Here is a 17,941-nt window from a genome sequence, read left to right as displayed (position 1 = left end):
TTGACTTATTTACACCAGTTTGGTGAAATAAATTTTTGTTTTCCAGATGGAAAATTAAGTTAACCTATTTTGCTAATGTATTGAAACTGTTTTCAGTACATTAGCAACACACACACACACACACACACACACACACACACATCTCTCTCTCTCTCTCTCTCTCTCTCTCTCTCTCTCTCTCTCTCTCTCTCTCTCTCTCTCTCTCTCTCTCTCTCTCTCTCTCAAGATATTTACTTAACGTATTGACAGTGCTTTTCTAGTTTTAAAAGCATATACAAACAATTGTAGTTGAATGAAAAAGGGAAATTGATCTATAGAACTGCCCATAGTATATCATGAATGTACAAAAATGAACATTTTAAAATTTATTGACTACAACTTTACTCTTCCGATGTCTCTCACTTTGATAAACTTAATATTTAAAAATGTTTTCCTGGACAATTGGTAGAATTATTTCTAGTCATTTTCCTCCTGTTTTAGGAGTAGTTAAGTAATATTTTTACTCTTTAAAATGCAAATTTTGTCACTCATATCTTTTATTTTCAGTTGAGGACATCATCATTTTCTGTTGCTTTGCTGCTATCCTCCTCATGACTTCTCTTTCCTTTACCTATTGAAGTTACAGACACTGGCCTTCAAATGCACTCTGAATTTTCTCAGAATAAGGATTAGTATTATATATGGTGTGTCATTGAAAAATTTTAGGCCCTAGAATGTCTGAAAGCTATGAAGTTAGATAGAAGAAAGAATGAGAGTGTAGACTTTCCGTCAAAGTCGACACATGGTAATGTAAAGTTGCTGAAATGATTATCAGTGGCTTTTTTATTATTTTTTTCTTTCAGTTAGCTGTTTAAATATTCATGCATTTGTCATTTGCATCTTACTGTGTGCTTATTGCAAGTAGTGTAAGCTTCAAGCTTAACACACAGCTATAGTTTTAGTTTTATTTTCAATTTGTTTACTTTTTTAACCCCACAAATGCCAAATATGCTAGGTAGTAACTGGCTGTTTTAGATACTAGAGTCAAAGTAGAGGAGCTGCTGAGAAATGTCAGAATTTTGAAGATTTTGAGGCTAAATTGTAATCTCGACTTTCTTTGGAAGACTCGACAGCATTTTTGAAAAGTCGTCAGCTTTGTCATTTTTATGCTGTGGTCACTAAAGTTAATAGCTTTGAAGAAATTTAAACAGTGAGAATTCCCATGAACTAATTTTGAGGAATGCCTTTAATACTCTGCTCATTATCTCAAGTAGAAGTTAGTATATTAATTTTCCTGGGTTGTCCCATTGTTATCCGACTGACTAAACCTTCCAGTTAAAATGTGAGTGATGTTGATATCAGGACTTAAAGTATAATTTATGTTTAACTCCTTAAGTTTGATCCATTTTATTCTATTTTTGATGTAGCATAAGGTGATCTCCTCTGTTGCTATATAAGTCTTTTTTAGGGTTACTTGGTATGTACATATTATACTTTCTTTGCATTGTATGAGATGTTAAAATGCTGGCTGTTTGTTCATTTCAGTTAATCATAGAAATTTGCAATATATAAGTTCACCATGGTATGCCAGTCCAATGCGTTCCTAAGCGCTGAGCAATGCTATAATGAATTGTCTTAGATGAATGGCAGGCAGGGTTTCTTGCTATTAACAATAGAAAAGGGATATCATGCATTGTTTTTTCCCATCACACTTATGCAACTTTTTGATTGGCTTGAAAACCCGATCTCCAGATTTTGGCAACATTTCTCTTTGTTATGTTGAACATTAAATGCTTGGTGTTTAATTTCTTTTTTATTCTTGTTTGCACTGTGGTTTATCATTTGGTCTTCCTCTCATGCAGCGACCTTATGGGGGGGACAAGAAGTTCTCTGGGGGGGACTGAGGCTTATTGGGGCATGATCTCACCCCTTCCCCCCCCTTCGTGGGAAACCCTGCCAGAACAACAAAGCAGGTGCATCAGTCAGTCACACTTTCAATATTAGAGTAATTTTTTCATATATTTTAATTTCCCTTTTTTTTTTCTTTTCCAAAAAGTGGTGATATGTGTGAGCTTGATATGTTCGCAAATTATTAGCTTCTTGTAGATTTCCATTCGCTTCTGGACGTCTTTGAGAAGATAAATGCATTATCGTATGATTTGTTTTCCCTTTCTTTTCCTGCAAATATTCTTTCTGAAAGAAAATGCGTTTGAGAAGAAAGCTAATTCTCATCTACATTACAGGTTAATTCAAGAAGAAAAGCAAACTACAGAGGCTCGCGCCGAAGAACTGGAGTCCAGGGTTGGTAGCGTTGAGCATATGATGCTTCGGGGTCGATCTTTGGAACGGCCCTCACCACCTATCTCTGGTCGATCAACTCCCAAGTCCCACCATTCACCTTCGCGTGACTACTTACAAAAATACCATACGGTGAGCTGATTTATTGATCTGACCCATTTTGTTTCGTAATGAATTTGATTCAGAAGAAATGAGATTGAAAAATTTCTCTCATGTGTATTGAAAGTACTTACTGAAGTAGGATTTGCCTGATCTCTAAAACTTCCCCCCCTTCTTTGAAGTAATTATGTGATGGCTGTATTTTGTCTTGGATGTTGGGATGAGTGTTTATGTAAATAATGGAAATGGAGATAGTTTTATAGTTAAGGCAATCTCATTACTTCTTTCACTGTGCATCTCTGCCCTGCAGTCTAGTGGTGCTTAGATGCATATTCAGTCTTAGATGATAGCATTTATGCATGTCTTTTCTTAAATGAGAGAGATATCATATCATGTATCTTAAGAGTACTGTATATGTAATATATGGGTAGTATTTTTTCACCTTTGTTTTGGCCCTAAGCACATGATTTCCATCAGCACCTGCTGCAGTTGTTAAAAAATGCACACGATCAAAGAAAGAAAAGCAAAATAGAAGAAGAGCTGCATGCAGCAGTGCCCTGAAGGACGCGACCAAAGGCCGAAGAATTTTATTGTTTCAGTTGTGCGTTAAATTTTGCTTGATTCTTGAAGTCATAAGTAGCTGTAAAGTTAATTCGAGTCATTTTGAAACGATGGTGAGTCTTGCCTTTGCTCGCTGTCCGTAACTCAGGAGTTGTGCTCATGCAATTAAATCTTTTCCATGATGACTGTCATATTAACTTGCTCACAAAAATACTCCCTGTAATTTTCTATACCAAGTATGGTTTCTGTTACTATGCTTGAGGTCTGGAAGTGATGAGATCAGTGTTCAGCAGTGAGCCAGTCAAGTACTGTATTTAGATCCCCTTTTTGTGCATGGAAAAACTTCTTATATAAGCACTTCTTTTTCCCCCATTTTAAAAGCTATGTTAGCTAAATGGTTATGGCTTTAAAGTAATCTTAATCAAGAAAGAATCTCTAGGGTATGTAAAAGGTTATGAATTATTACTGATGTACCATTTGTATTATAGAAGCATTTTGGATTAAATGATACGAGCATAGGTTCCAGGATGGAGTCACATTCACAAGTCAGGCGAACACTGCCACACTTTTCCAGGTATTTTATTGTATTTCTCTAAGAGCTGAAAGTGCTTCAGTTAATTAAATAGTGGAACAATTGGTTGTTACATCACAATCTGCTTTTGAAACAATGGAGGTGAAAGCCATCTTTTTGAGTGTGACTTTATTGACAAGTCAGATAGTGATTAGGATTTGTAGCTCAGTTAGTTATTAAAGGGAATTTATTTCATTAATAAGGAATGACTTTTTGTATTATTTTCTTCTTGCACTTTGAGCAGTTCATCCAACACAGCTTGCTTATGATTATGGGATGATATTGTAATATGAAATAACAATTGCTCATATGTTTGTATGAATGTATGTGTATGTATGTGTGTATGTATGGTACTTGAGATGGGCATTCTTCATCTCTAAAAGCGCACTCACCCTGTGAATCATGAACCTTTTCTGTTAGCAATTAAAAAAAAAATATAATTCCTTGGGAGATGTGGCATCATTTCTTGGGAATTTCTTACGGTGTTGGTGTTTTAATAGGCCCCGGCTGGCATGTCTCCTTCCCATATGTACCAGTACATGAATGACCGACGTCTCTCGGGGGGATCTCTGCCCGGCTCCCAGGTAAATGATATGCCCCGCCCACCCACAGTGACCCCAATCTTTCAGCCCTTTCTCAGATTCATCGCCAATTCGAATTGGTACCTTTCTCTCTGTCACATTGCATATCTTGCACCAGCAGTCAATCTTTATAAAATTTTTTAGGCTGATTAAAATATCCTTTGTTGATTTTGCACTATGTAGTCTTGTTTCTAAACTTGCACTCCTTCCCTTTCACTTGGTATAAGTATTGCAGGTTTTTATTATGGCTATTGTAAACATTATGTTGGACAAGGAGTTTTAATTTTCTTCAATTTAACCATGAAAAAACTAGTACCTTTTCTCCATTAAATTCTGCTTCACAGAACATTTTAGTAGGTTATATGTAAGAGATGATAGGCAGTTTTGAATGGCCACATAGGGATGTGAAGACTAATCTTTAGGACTGTTTTTGCAGTAGATTCAGATTGTGTTCAGTGTCCGTTATCCAAGTCACTTCATTGACATCATCATCATTGCACATAGAGTATATGGCGTACAGTAACTTAATGTTATTTTAGTTTTGTTAATTTTTTATTTTTTTTAATGAGAATTCCATGTGCTGATACATTCATACATACATAAATACATACATACAAACTGGCATACATAGGTGTTATGAAATCATTCTACACTGTCTGGATAAAAATTATGAAAATGATATTGGACTGTGAAGAGAAGTATTTTTTATTGTAACAATTGTGCTATGGCTGTCAAACAAGTTGCATTTTATAATAACAACAGATTTTATGTGTCAGACATCTGAAAAGAGTTTAGATATATGATTGAATATAATGACAGTTGAATATTGAATATTTTGCCCTGCATTTACGGTATTAACAAGAGGCAGCACTTGGCAGTTCAAGGTATTCAGAGCAAGTGATACTTTCCGTTGTGTGACGTGTAGTCACCAAAGTGTTCCACAGGTTAAGGTAAATGTTTTTGCAAACGAGTAGAGATTCATGACTGTTGTAAAATGACTAAGAATTGTGGCAATACAACATTTAAGAATACTCAGTGTTTAGTCTGATGATGTTCCCAAGTGAAGCTCTGCTTAGATCCATGTGATTTTGGTAGGTGTATATTGTATATGATTGTCATGTAACTGAATTTATGTGAGTGAATTTGCATAATTCTTGGGAACATTGCCCATGTCTACTTCACAATGAAGAGAGGTTGTTGAAGTTTGTTCTTAGTTTTCATTGTCTTTGTAGCCTAAAAATATTTGTACTCTACATTTTCTTGATAATGAAGACCATTTTTATTTATGTAGTTACCTTTAGCAACGTTTATATGATATTATGTTCTTTCTTTTTTCCTTCATTTACATACTTTTTATGCCACCGTTATCCCTAAAATTATTTGGAAGATTTTTGGAATGTCTTCCTCTTGCTGGGTGGATTCAGCATTAGGTTTCTCATAAGGTACAATACTAGAATTGTTTGCTTTTTTTTTTATTTAATTTTAGCTTTTAGAATCATATTAAAAAGATTATTTAATTTTTCATTTGTTTTTTGCTTTGATTGCTAAAATCAATTATTTAACAAGCTCTGATTAGCAGATTTCTGTATTTAAAGGCGATCAAAGCCAAAGGACTGAAAGTGAGGGACAGGTTCAGTGTCGTTTATAGTTTTAAATGTTTAAAATATTTCATCTTGACCTCATAATCGTTGGAAGCTTATCAGTCATGAGATCATTGTTAAGCTTTTCTTGAATATTATAGAGCACATTATAAACTAACATAGAATAAATGCCATTATTTCTTGCTGTTATTAAAACTATGCTTGAATTATATAGATTATTCATATCAATACATTTGAAATGTCATTTCTCATGTAGCATTCATAATCAAGTCCTGAAGCATCTTCTCGGTTAGGCATATGATGCATTGGATACCTGAATGGTATAATTTATTGTAAAATTGAAGTTACAATTAATTTTTGTTTGCAAATTAGTTTAACCAGACCAGAGTCATTTACGAACACAGGTCTGCAAGATTAGCATGTTCAAGAAAAAAAATGCTATGTTGAAGTGTCTTCAAAATGAATAGCTAACAGGGTACATGACACTGAGCATGGCTAGTGTAGTAATTGTGCTCCCGTAGGTTTTAACAGCTTACCGATGTGAAACTCGAGATAGTGAAGAGTTGTCTTTTTTATACTTTTGCTTTTCATGAAGGGAAATTGTCAAACAAGCGATAAGACAGTGGCTTTAGACATGAATGGTTCTTATTCCCTTTTCTCCATAGGCTATTTCTAGCCACAAAGGAGATGAACATAAGGCCTCTCTCTTGCATTCATCCACCGTCATTTCACAACCCACTACATCACTTTAGTAGTCCTTGGAACATACACATTTATACACATGCACAAATTATAAAATGAGTAAAGTGAAGCAGCATCATTTAAGCATTTGGCTTTGCCTCTTGCATTTTTCTGGACAAGGCCAACAGCATCAGCTATTAATACATATTGTGCTCAGACACCCCAAGATGATCCCATCCACTTACAGTATTTAGAAGGTCATTATCTGCTCCTGTGAGCATAATATGCTGTCATAGATTTAAGTGCCTTGCAATTCTTGGTTCAAGCAAGAGATTGGGGTATAAAGTTGTATGGTTAATAGTTATGAATATGAACTTCCAATGCAGCCATGTTTTTCGAAGGTAAACCACATCTATCTTGTTATTTTGTGCTCTCAAACTTCCTGAACACTATGCTGAGTCCTTCTGTTACAACTCTTCTTCCACACCAACTAGCCAACACTTTTTCCTGTCCCTCTCATCCTTCCTCCCAAAACATACACACTTCAGAGAGCCAGATCTCTTTCATCAGCTTGAGAGTTAGCTTCAAGACTCAGTATCCAAGAGGCTTCATTACATTTTTGAGTTAATTCATCCTTGCTTGTCATGTTAAAGTTGAGATTGCAAAATGTGTCCCCCACATCATTCAGTGGCTTGAATTCACTACTGCTGTACATTGAAAATGTTAACTTCTTACCTTTTTAGTGCTTCTGTAAATGGTTTGTCAGCTGTTTCTTGAGTGAGATGTCACAGGGGGATCTGAATTCACAATTATTGTGTGCTTTTGCTGCATTTCTGCATGTGGCAAATGAGTCTGTCGAGGTTCACTGCTACATGTGATTACATTTTGGATGGTTGCAAAGGTTACTTGCGTAGTAATAATAGTCAGAACCGTACTTCCATGTGTATCTGATATTTACAACACCCTACTTTTTCGTGTCAGGTTGTGTACTTCTATCCTAGTTACACTGTATATGTAGCATTGTCCTACTTAAACAAGGACTCTGATGCTGTGTAGCCTCAGTGTTTTTTAACCTACTCTTTCACCAAGACTTCAGGCAGTATGTTCACATGCTGTTTTAGAACTTTACATCTCTGTGTAGACACAGCTCTAGTACCTGTGAATGGGGTAATAAGATAACTTTCAACCCCACATCTCTCTGTTTATCCTATTCTCACCCAGTTCACTATTTTCATGTATGTGGATCACTACCTTTGACACTTGATGTACAAATAGTCATAGCTTTTCATCAATTAGAGGATTGTATGTCTGTCAGTGATTACCCTATAGACGTATGCTGTACTTGTTTTAGGTTGGACTAATACCATCAGACCAATGATATGATAGGTATTGGATTACTGGGATTCTGTCTGATGATATGAAGGAGATACCATGTTTTGAACCAAGAATATGTTATACTACTGGAATGCTTGCCTCCCAATCAGTCACCCCTTCATATTATTGTATTGCTGTAGCCAGTACCAAAGCCAGTCATGCACCAGTCAGGATCCCTTGCTTAGCTGTGTATCCTAGCAATATACATATATTTAGAGCCTTATTTTTTGTATGATAAATAATAATGACAATTTTTTCTGTGATATATTCTGGTGACAAAGTATCACATGCTTAGATTGTGAATACCTAGCACTGCCTTGTTCTGTTCTGAAATTTGGGTCTGTAAAGGAGGAGGGGGAGGAGGCTCATAATTTTTTCAGAGGATTTTGAACACACCTGTTGGGGTTCAGTTTCAAGATTTTTATCAAACTTTTTGGTGATGTTTAATGACATGCTGTTGGTTTTATCTATGGAAGCATAAACATTAAAGGAAATCATTTGTCTTCAGAGCCATTTATTATAATTATAAATTTTATTGAAATTTTAAGATAACTAAAAGAATTTAGAAGAAAACTTCGAAAATTGGTAGTTGAAAACTTTCAGCGCTTCATTTTGTAAGAAAATCTGTACATGGTACTTATGAAATGATCATAATATTGGGAACTGCTTATAGTGGTAGATACACAGTAAAATGTAAATTCCATAATATTTTGGCAAAGTTTTTGGTTGAAAAATTTGAAAGTCTGTTCCCAGAATAATAATGAACAAATCACATTCCGCTTTTGTGATTAGCAGATACGAGTTTATTAAGAGATGCAACTGTGATAAGCCATTGTGTATTTTCTATGGGAAGTCATAGCAAATGTACCAAACAGCCTTCATTTCTTTTTTTGGTTAGGAATTAACCTTTTTTCACTCTTGATTCAGACATTTATAATTCTCATGTTTTATTGCCAGTTAGCCGTAGGTGAATTAGAAAGAAGTGCCTTATTTTTCAAACTAGTTAGACAGTGCAACACCGCAACAATCCATTTGTTGAATGCAACAAATGGCTTTGTAGCACCAATAATCATCTTGATTATTATTAAAAAGTGAAGTCAGCAGTTTTGTAAGTTCTCCTTTTAATTCTTCCTATGAGAAGGTAAGATTTGGCATGGAAATTTGCTTCATAGAAAAGAATGTAGACTATTATGTGTTTGCCTAGAGATCACTTAGACTTAATAGATAGCTATTGCACATATAAATACATGTAAATGTCGACAATTAACATTGAATGCTTCATTTTGTTAGCTCCATCATTATCCGACTTAAACCAAGTATGATATGTGAACTTTTTTTTTATTGTTTTGTCATTTACTAAAGTATTATTTAGATGTTTATGTTCGCATTCTAACCTTGAATCGGGATTACTTTGGATGTGTTCTTTGTGTTGACTTCTAAATTATTGTTGTCCGTCTCTAAAAAGATTCTTTTCAGTATCCTTTCTTTCTCTTAGGTAAATTACATTTCTACAATAATTTTATAAATTATATATACATTAAGGTTGGTGTTAAAAATCTCTACTTTAAAGAATATGTCAGTACAGTGTATTGCATAGGTTTTGATTATTGCATATACAAGAAACTGTCTCTGGTTATTGCAGTGAATTTTTATTTTAGTGTTTTAATCAGTAACTATCATTAACTGATTTTTGCATTATTCTTTCATTTCAAAGTCTGCATACTCTTAAGAAATGGTAAAGCTAATCTTCATGAGAACCTTTCAGAATTATTTGAAATATCTGTGATGAGGGCTCTCTTACTTTATTTCATGATAGAAATAAAAACTAATTAAACTATGTTTAGCGAATACAGACTATTACCTTAGGTAGCCTTTGGTTTGGTTTAAAGTGATGACCATGTGTTCACTGTCCAGACAAGAAAAAATTATGATTTTGCTAATGGTGTAAAAGGAAGATCCGCTGCTCCTCAGTGATGGTTAGATTGCCACATGTCTTAAAAGAATAAGACCATCAGTGCCAACTTGGAAAGGTAGTGTAACTTTGTGTGTGTGTGTGTGTATTAAACATTGACTAAAGGAAATGTGGGATCTTGCCATCACTTCAGCGAGTTTCTTTCCCATTTAAGCAAATCATTTTTCTTTCCTGGATAGAGCTTTTTTGGTTGACACTTGAACTGAGCACAGAAGTATCAAAGGTAATGGTTTGGGTGGTTTAGTGGTTAATTACTTCATATAGGCTATGTAGGTTTGTACATTTCTGCTCCTAAATTTTTCTATATTTTATCTTTGTACATCTAAGTGCATAAAGATTATGTGCCTGTAATGGAATGCATTTCTATTACCAGGGTTACAGTAGTAAACAAATTCATATACTGTACAGTTAGTAAATCTAAGGTGTCATGGTAAAGAATCTCAAGAATCTTTGATAGGGAAGCTTTTAGGGAAGATAATGGCATATATTTTGTGTAGAACTAACTCAAGTTTAGATGAATTTTCAGCTAAGAATATGTTTTGAGTAACAAACCATGTTGCTATGCTTGAGTGATTTTACTTTGGTACTTGATTGATGACCATCTGAAAACTTTTATTAAGAGTGATTTCATTTTTAATTTGTACACTTCAGTAAATTACCCAGTTTACTCCTAAAACTTTTGAATCAGTTAAAGCTTGATCATGAGCTGTACCATTTATATATTCTTGTCAGCAACTCGAGCATTAACAAAAAGCATGCCATGGGGGTTGACATCTTCATCATCATGGAGCAGTGCCCTTGAAAAATTGTGCACGACTCAGGCAAAATGTTAAGAGCTGTGCTTGGTCAAGTTTGCCCAAAATATTGAATGTAATAGGTACCTTTATTGACTGTTTGGCAGAAAGGAACGTGATCAAAACACGTAACCACCGTAATAAAAAAAACTCTCGGAAATTAATAATATGGAACTACTAAGCCAAAAAACCCATTATGGCACAGAAAACTGGAACATGGCAACAAGAAGCAAAAACTGTATTTTAAGCAAACACTAGCGCTAACTGCACAAGACTCGAGAAGAGTAAAGAAACCTATGTCCCTCCCTACCCTGCCCCATTGTCTTGGTCAGTTCGTATGCATCATCAAGCTCCTCACAGTGTGCTCTTTGAGCTGTTTGAATAAGTCAGACTACCAATGCATCATAATATCTTATCTTGTAGTACCCCTTCCAGGACCCTCGTTTGCTACCCAGTCAGTTGCTACATCTTGTAATTTGGAGTGTAAACTATCAGATAGCTGTGCTTTCTTAAAGCCTTTGTAATAAGGAAAAAGCTTGAAGTTTTAAATTGTATTGTGTGTGTTCTGATAAAAAAGTTACTGTGTTTTTCTGAATTATAGAGAAATTATAGAATGTGTTGCATATTTAGAAGAAAACACCTCTGCAAGGTGTAATTTGTAAAATTTATGGACTGGTCTTTAAGTGCTTAGCCAGTGATTTAACGTAGATATTTCAAGCAAACTACCAAAGATAAAGGAGAAATACTAAGAATGGATTGTTTTAAAAGGCAAATAAGAGATGAAAGCTAGATTTTAATTATTTTTCCATTTTTGTCATTATTCATTATTATATACAGCATAGACATGTGAAATATAAATTTGTACGTCATGGTTTGGCGTTTGTCTTATTGACAGTTTGTTCACCATTAGGATTGATATGATGTTGAATTGGCCAAGGAAATGTGTACTGGAACATAAGAAGGCACTAGATTTGCAATTTGTTTCAGAGCTGTATGTTTAGTTTGCACCATTCACAGAAATGCTAAGTACATCTCTGTTGGTTTGGTTGTGAGCAGTAGGTTTGCCATGCTTGACTGATTACAACACATCCAGTTTGTGTTTATATAACAATTAACGTGCTGACTTTGTTTTTTCAGGGTAATTTAGCCAACATGAATAGAACAGAAGGCCGTGACGAAAGCCAGCTCTCACTAGGGATGCGAAGCGAAGGGTCTCCACCCACTCCACGGTCACTGCGTATCATGCCAGGCCCGGCAATGGCCCCTCCAACCAGTCTCGTGCCAGGAGGTGGTAACATTGGGGGACCGGGCGGGGGACCACCTTCTCAACTGGCCAGCCTGGCAGCATCGTCTGAAGACCTGAGGAGGTACACTCATGTGGCTGACCACTCCTCGCCTGCCTCTACTCTCTCGCCTGCCCTCCATCACCACCCCTACTCACCAGGGTACTGTATTTGTCGCACACACACAACCACGCTCCCCCCTCCACACTTGAATATGAACACTGTTTTGCTTTTGCTAGTCATTTTTTATCCATTCACACTAAATTCACTTGTTTTATTGTGAACTTTAATAAATTGCAGTTCCTACATGCCACTGAAGCTTGATCTTTTGAATGATATTTTCCCAAAAGTTGTTCTGTTCTTAACACTTAATCGTGATCAAGATTGATTCATCCATTTCAAGAGAAACAGATAAAATTTACCTCTTTGTGAAATCAATCCAGAGATTACTTGAAGGGGAGCCTGATTGTGTATTTAAAGGAGGTTGATCCATTGAGTTTCAATTCTAGTAGCGTGTCAGTCTCACGCTGTAATTTTAAGTTTGAGTACAGATGATTCTCTCTCTCTCTCTCTCTCTCTCTCTCTCTCTCTCTCTCTCTCTCTCTCTCTCAATACAGTCACATTTTGTTTAATGTCTTATGGATCCACCTCTTTTGACTCCATGCAACTAACTTTGATTTTGCTCTGCAGCCAAAGCTCTTATTAATGAAATTAATTTTTTTGGTTTCATTTTGGTTATGACTATTAACTTAGAGTTACATTTCATTTAATAACTAATATATGGGATGCTTCTAACATTGGTGATGATAATTATTAATATTATATATATAATGTACACTGTGTAATGTATATGCGTGTGTGTATATTTCAAAGTTTAAAGGTATAATTATACACTTTGAAATATACACATATTTTATATAGTGTACATACATACATACATACATACATACATACATACATACATATGTACATACATTAACATGTATACACATATTTATATTTTATATATATTTATATATATAAAATATCATCTTTGTGTGTATGTATATAATGTTTTATCATAACACGTGGTTCATTGTAAATACAGCCGTTTCCAACTCAGCTGGGCTTTTTATTTTGCAGCCAGATGGTTTCGTGTGCAAAATAGAGAGTGGGTGAATTTGTTGTGTCTGGAAGTATAAACACACTTCTTAATGAAGTGTAGCATTTTATGGATGCAAAACAAATTCAAAAGGCACTGCATCTATGCTGTCAGTAAATAGAAATCCAAGCACATAATTGCTTACATTGACAGTAATGAAATCATGCATTTCAAATGTGCAGACATCACCCTACTTAAGAACATTCAGCTTACAAACATTCAGAGGTACAAACAAGTGGGATCACAAATTAAAATTGCGTTCAGATCACTGCCCTTTGCCACCCACAAGTCCAAATTTTGCTTTACGTGCCTATTCTGTACATACAGTACTGTATTGATTTTATATCATACTTTACTTAAATAATCCTGAAGAGTACAGTAACAACTTACAAGTAATTCAACATACAAACGGTCGCCCAGAATGTAACTCGTTTGTAAGTAGGGTGGCGTCTTATAGCAGATTTAATTACCATTACACAAAGGCCACGATGAATTATTCATGTACATCCATATGCCACAGACTTCAACATACAGGTAGACATATACATACTAATAGTGAAAATAAATTTTAGATATTAAGTTTTGTATTATCGGGTTGCATACAGTGATATGGTTGCAATGTCTTGTAGCTGCTTCTTGCTTTGAATGTGTGTTTTTTCCTCATTGTCTAAATCTGGACTACTTGCTATGATCATGAATATGATTTAGGTTTAGAATGGTAATTTCAGAAGTCTCTGTTGTTTGGTTGCTTAAGAATGTACAAGATTATTGGCTGTGAATTGGAAAAGTAATGCTTTTTTGTATTGGATAACTAGTCGAGCAGTATTTGTGACTAGTGTTTTGGGAAATTTTTATGAACGATTTTCAAATCATAAGTGTACAGCGATTATTATTACCAGCTAGAAGAAATTTCCTCGCTCCATATTACCTCTGTATGAAAGACATTTTTAATCACTTCACAAAGACTAAAGGTTTTTCCTGGTGTTCACTGTAACATGACCAGCGCTTTTGCTCCATTGTTCTGAAAATTTATGGATCACTAGAAATTGCCCCTGGAAAATAAGGATTAAATGCTCATGTAAGCAGTAAAATGCTTATAAATGGAAATCTTAATATGAGTAGAATATTTATAAGAACTAAAAATACAAGGACTACACCAAGGAATGGAGAAACTTTTCTTACATATAGTGTAACTCATCATTTTTATTTTCGTAGTCTGAATTCTCCGTTAATTTGAGTTCCCTATTTTGATTTTCCAAAGTTTCATATTCATTTGGAATATCCAAGTAAGCGTCATCTAATGCAACAATTGGAAACTAAACCAGGATTAAATTTGCATTATCCCACGTATTGATATGCAAAGACTTACCAGTGTTGATTCAGCTTCAGTTGATGTTAAGTCCTTCCCCCTTCCGTCCTCATGAAAATATCCTAGATCCTTGCAAACCTTACGTCTTCTTACTTCTCCTGCTGCCATGATGTCACAATTATTTTCCCCTTAAATGTCCTTCTCTTCATATTTTCAAATCACATAACCCATCATGTCTTAGATGTGTTGGTGTGGCAGGAAAATAAGTGTGAAAGAAATTAATAAATTCTTGGTTTTCAGTTTTAATTCTACAGCCAAGTGCGAGTACAAATAAGATTTTGCTTTTTGATAATGAGGCATTTCTTCTGTATTTTCATGATGTGAAAGATTTTTGTTATGTTTAGAAAATCTGAATTTTTTTTAAACGGCAAAGATGGGTACAATATGAATGACTGCACAGTGCCATGCATATGCGGTATCCAAATTTGAATTGGCAAAAATATTCCAAATAACAAACTGATTGAGATTCACGATTCCATTGACAGAATTGCTCGTAGCATGTACATTTTTGTTTATGGTTGCTTGCGTTATGATGATCAGCATAATTTTTTTTATTGTAAAGTAGATTAAGAAAATGTATTATAAGGGGAATTTGATTTCGTGAACTTCCTAGATATGCTAGTAATGTAAGGTCCACTTTGTTTTATTATTATTATTATTATCATTTTCTAATTTTATTGTAATTTTTAAGGTGTGATTGACCGAGTGTTTCTCTTGGTATGTGCTTTGTAGAAGTGATTGTCTTGTGATGGTTCTGTTGTTGTCTAGTGTACTAACTGAGTGGTGGTGCGGTGGTATCTCCACAGAAGCAGTGTTGTCACTCCGGGTCAGCCCCACTACCCCTCCAACTGCAGCCTTCTCTCCAGCCCCATGCTCAGGTTACTCACCTCTCTATGGTCACCCCAAAACCCTTTGCCCAAACTCCCCATCATCCACATTGTTGTTGTCATTGTTGCTGTGTGCCTGTAGTTTAAATCACTGTCAGGTGCTGTTTGTCAGATTCCAAAAAGGCACTGGGAGCTAAGCCTGATACTGAACAGATCTGTATTGTGTGACATACTGTTGAAAGCTTTCTTATTCAAAGGTTATATGTCTTGGATGGGCCTACAAATGTGTTTCTTTACTGCTGGGAAGGCTCACATCTGCAAAGCTCACTTTTATCTGAATTCATTCAAAATAAAGTTTCCATGATGACTCCCAGCCTTGTTAGTGACATCTTTTCAGGCTGAGTTTAATGCCTTTTCTGGAATTTGTTGATGTCACTTTTCCCTTACTCTGTGCACCTGTTTCCTCTTTTAATCCACCTTCCTCCTCCTTATCACTCTGTCAGTCTGTATGACATATGACAGCAGTGGCTTTTCCACTCACTCTGTAGCCAGCACTTTTATATTCTCACAATTGCTCCCTTACAGGACTTGATTGTAGTTCGCCCACCATGTAGCTAGCACCTGATAGTATAAACACCCCTTGACGAACAGTCAGTTGTTTACTATTTTTATCGTTAATGCCAAAATTCACATTTTTTCAGCAAATATTTCAATACTACCATTGTAGAAAAGCAATGTACTCCTTCCCAATTACAGAAGTAGTTCATATTAGACAGTTTTAATTACCGTTTTGTCTTCATCAGAGTTACTAACACATATTTTGGATGTAGACGTAGAAAGTTTGCATATTATTGAATTTGACACAGTACTGTATGATGACATGTTTGATTGTAAAAACTTTAAAGTGAACAGAGAGAAATTTATATCTTTTAATGTATGTTTCAGTCATAATATATTTCATTGTGAAAAAATATTGAAACAATTACAAAATATTGGCTGCACTTTCAAAATTTTAATTATAGTTGTATAGAAGGAATGATTAAGGAGTAAGTTATTGAAATGATACATCAGGGATGTTAATTTTAACAGGTGTGTAGCCTGTGTTTTTATCTGTTCTATGAAGATACTTTGGTAAGCATTACACCAAAATGCTCCATTATCTGATAAAAATGCTTACTAACCATATTTTAAAAAATACAGTTTCAGAGTTAACAGGGCTTGGAAAGTGATATCCAACATTTTACGCCAGAATAGGGTCAGAAATGTAGAATTGAATAGTCTTCACACTCGTTTCGAAGTTTCAGTAATTTTATTTCTTTGGTATGATATTTGTTACTCCTCCCTAAAGCTGGATCATTTTTTTAAATATTAAAAGAAACCTATGAGGAGTTGATTTTACATTATCATAGGTTTTATAAATGTGGTTTTGTTTGTGTATACAAATTAAAATTGCAGGAGCACATCAAGTGATATGCAGAAGCAACATGCTGTGTCTGTTTATGCTGTTGGTTTGTTTGATGGTTTGCCAGCAAAAGTTTTAGTCACCAGTGGGTCCTGTATTACACAAATTTGCAATTATTAGTTTGGCAAGTGCAGTTTATAAATGGCAAAACTCTTGACATGTTCATTTTGTAACATAAACTAATATTTTTCCTTATTCTAAAAGAGGTCATCTTGGAATGCAGTCAAGTCCATGAAGTTGGTCTAATAAGGGCGGGGGTGTGTCTGACTTGTATAATTTCAGGCTTTAGAGGTGGTGTAATATAATATGCCAGTAAAAGCATGTTCCCAAAAAATCCAGTTTGCCTCTGTTGAACTAAGCAGTAAATTATACGGCTGGTTGTTAGTTGATTAGCGGGGATCAAGTTTGGGCTGGAGAGAGTTTGAACCTAATGGACGGAGGTGCTTTAAAGACTTGCTAGTCCATCCGAGGATTCTTTAAAGAATGAGCAAAACAGAAATAGATCACAAGAGAGTGCCAATCACCTTACTAAATGCTATGCTTGAATTATCCTTTAGTAGTACTGTTCAAACCTCAGCTGGTAGTCTGTTCCAAAACAGGCTACGTTTTATGTGAGGAAGTTGACCTCTTAATCAGCACTTTTTCAAAGAGTAAAAATTGAGGGGTTTTAGCCTTGAGAGTCAAATATTCTATTTCCGAAATTTTTCAGACTTTGGGGGCTTTTGCTGTCCTCGCCATATTGGATTCACAGTCCAGTATAATCCTGGTGTGGCAATAATTTCATCAGCTCCAGAGTCTATCCTTCTCCATTATTCACATCCTCACCTCTCTCAGTATGCTTGTCCTTTGCCAGTACTCTACATCCCAAAAATACTTTTACAGTTTTTAGGTACATACTCCTATTTTTTTTGTACCTTCATCATTAAGACCCTGTTTTCAGGCCATCCAGAAACTTCTGGATGACCTTGCTGTCTTTTGCGATTCTTTTTTGCACCTAAATAAGTTTTTTGTGGACTGGAGATAATTCTTGTATCATTTTAGAATTATGACAGACTACATTGATGCTAAGTAATTTGCAAAACTCATTCTTTATGCCTCTTGAATATAAAGTACAGGAGAAGTGACTTGAATTGAAGTAAGTTATCTGCCTATTAATGTTTGTATATGAATCCAAAAAGAAGGGAACATTGATTTTTCATTGAAGGAAACTACATGTAATTATCAGCGATGCCCTTCGTGTGTTTGTTACACCCTAAAGCCCAGCCTGACCCATCACCAAGAATTCAGTAGTTTTGTGGGTTCTGGCTATTTTGGCCCGTTACAAACACCATCCCTCTTCCCTTATTAG

General features: G+C 35.2%; 1 protein-coding gene across 5 annotated transcripts in view; it reads left to right on the top strand.

Annotated features, from left to right (window-relative positions):
- LOC136842865 (liprin-alpha-1-like) overlaps positions 1 to 17,941 on the top strand; it is a 120,950-nt gene that overhangs the window by 77,916 nt on the left and 25,093 nt on the right. For 3 of the 5 annotated variants that reach the window (XM_067110744.1, XM_067110746.1, XM_067110747.1), the window contains exons 14-18: positions 1,842 to 1,952; positions 2,223 to 2,409; positions 4,009 to 4,092; positions 11,649 to 11,956; positions 15,111 to 15,182. In XM_067110744.1, coding sequence (XP_066966845.1) covers positions 1,842 to 1,952; positions 2,223 to 2,409; positions 4,009 to 4,092; positions 11,649 to 11,956; positions 15,111 to 15,182 — 762 coding nt within the window. The remainder of the gene's footprint in view (positions 1 to 1,841; positions 1,953 to 2,222; positions 2,410 to 4,008; positions 4,093 to 11,648; positions 11,957 to 15,110; positions 15,183 to 17,941) is intronic. The other 2 variants (XM_067110749.1, XM_067110748.1) reach the window with 2 other exon arrangements.

This window comes from Macrobrachium rosenbergii, chromosome 10 (genome assembly GCF_040412425.1).
Source record: "Macrobrachium rosenbergii isolate ZJJX-2024 chromosome 10, ASM4041242v1, whole genome shotgun sequence".
Classification (NCBI taxonomy): domain Eukaryota; kingdom Metazoa; phylum Arthropoda; class Malacostraca; order Decapoda; family Palaemonidae; genus Macrobrachium; species Macrobrachium rosenbergii.
This window is presented reverse-complemented; position numbering and strand designations above follow the sequence as displayed.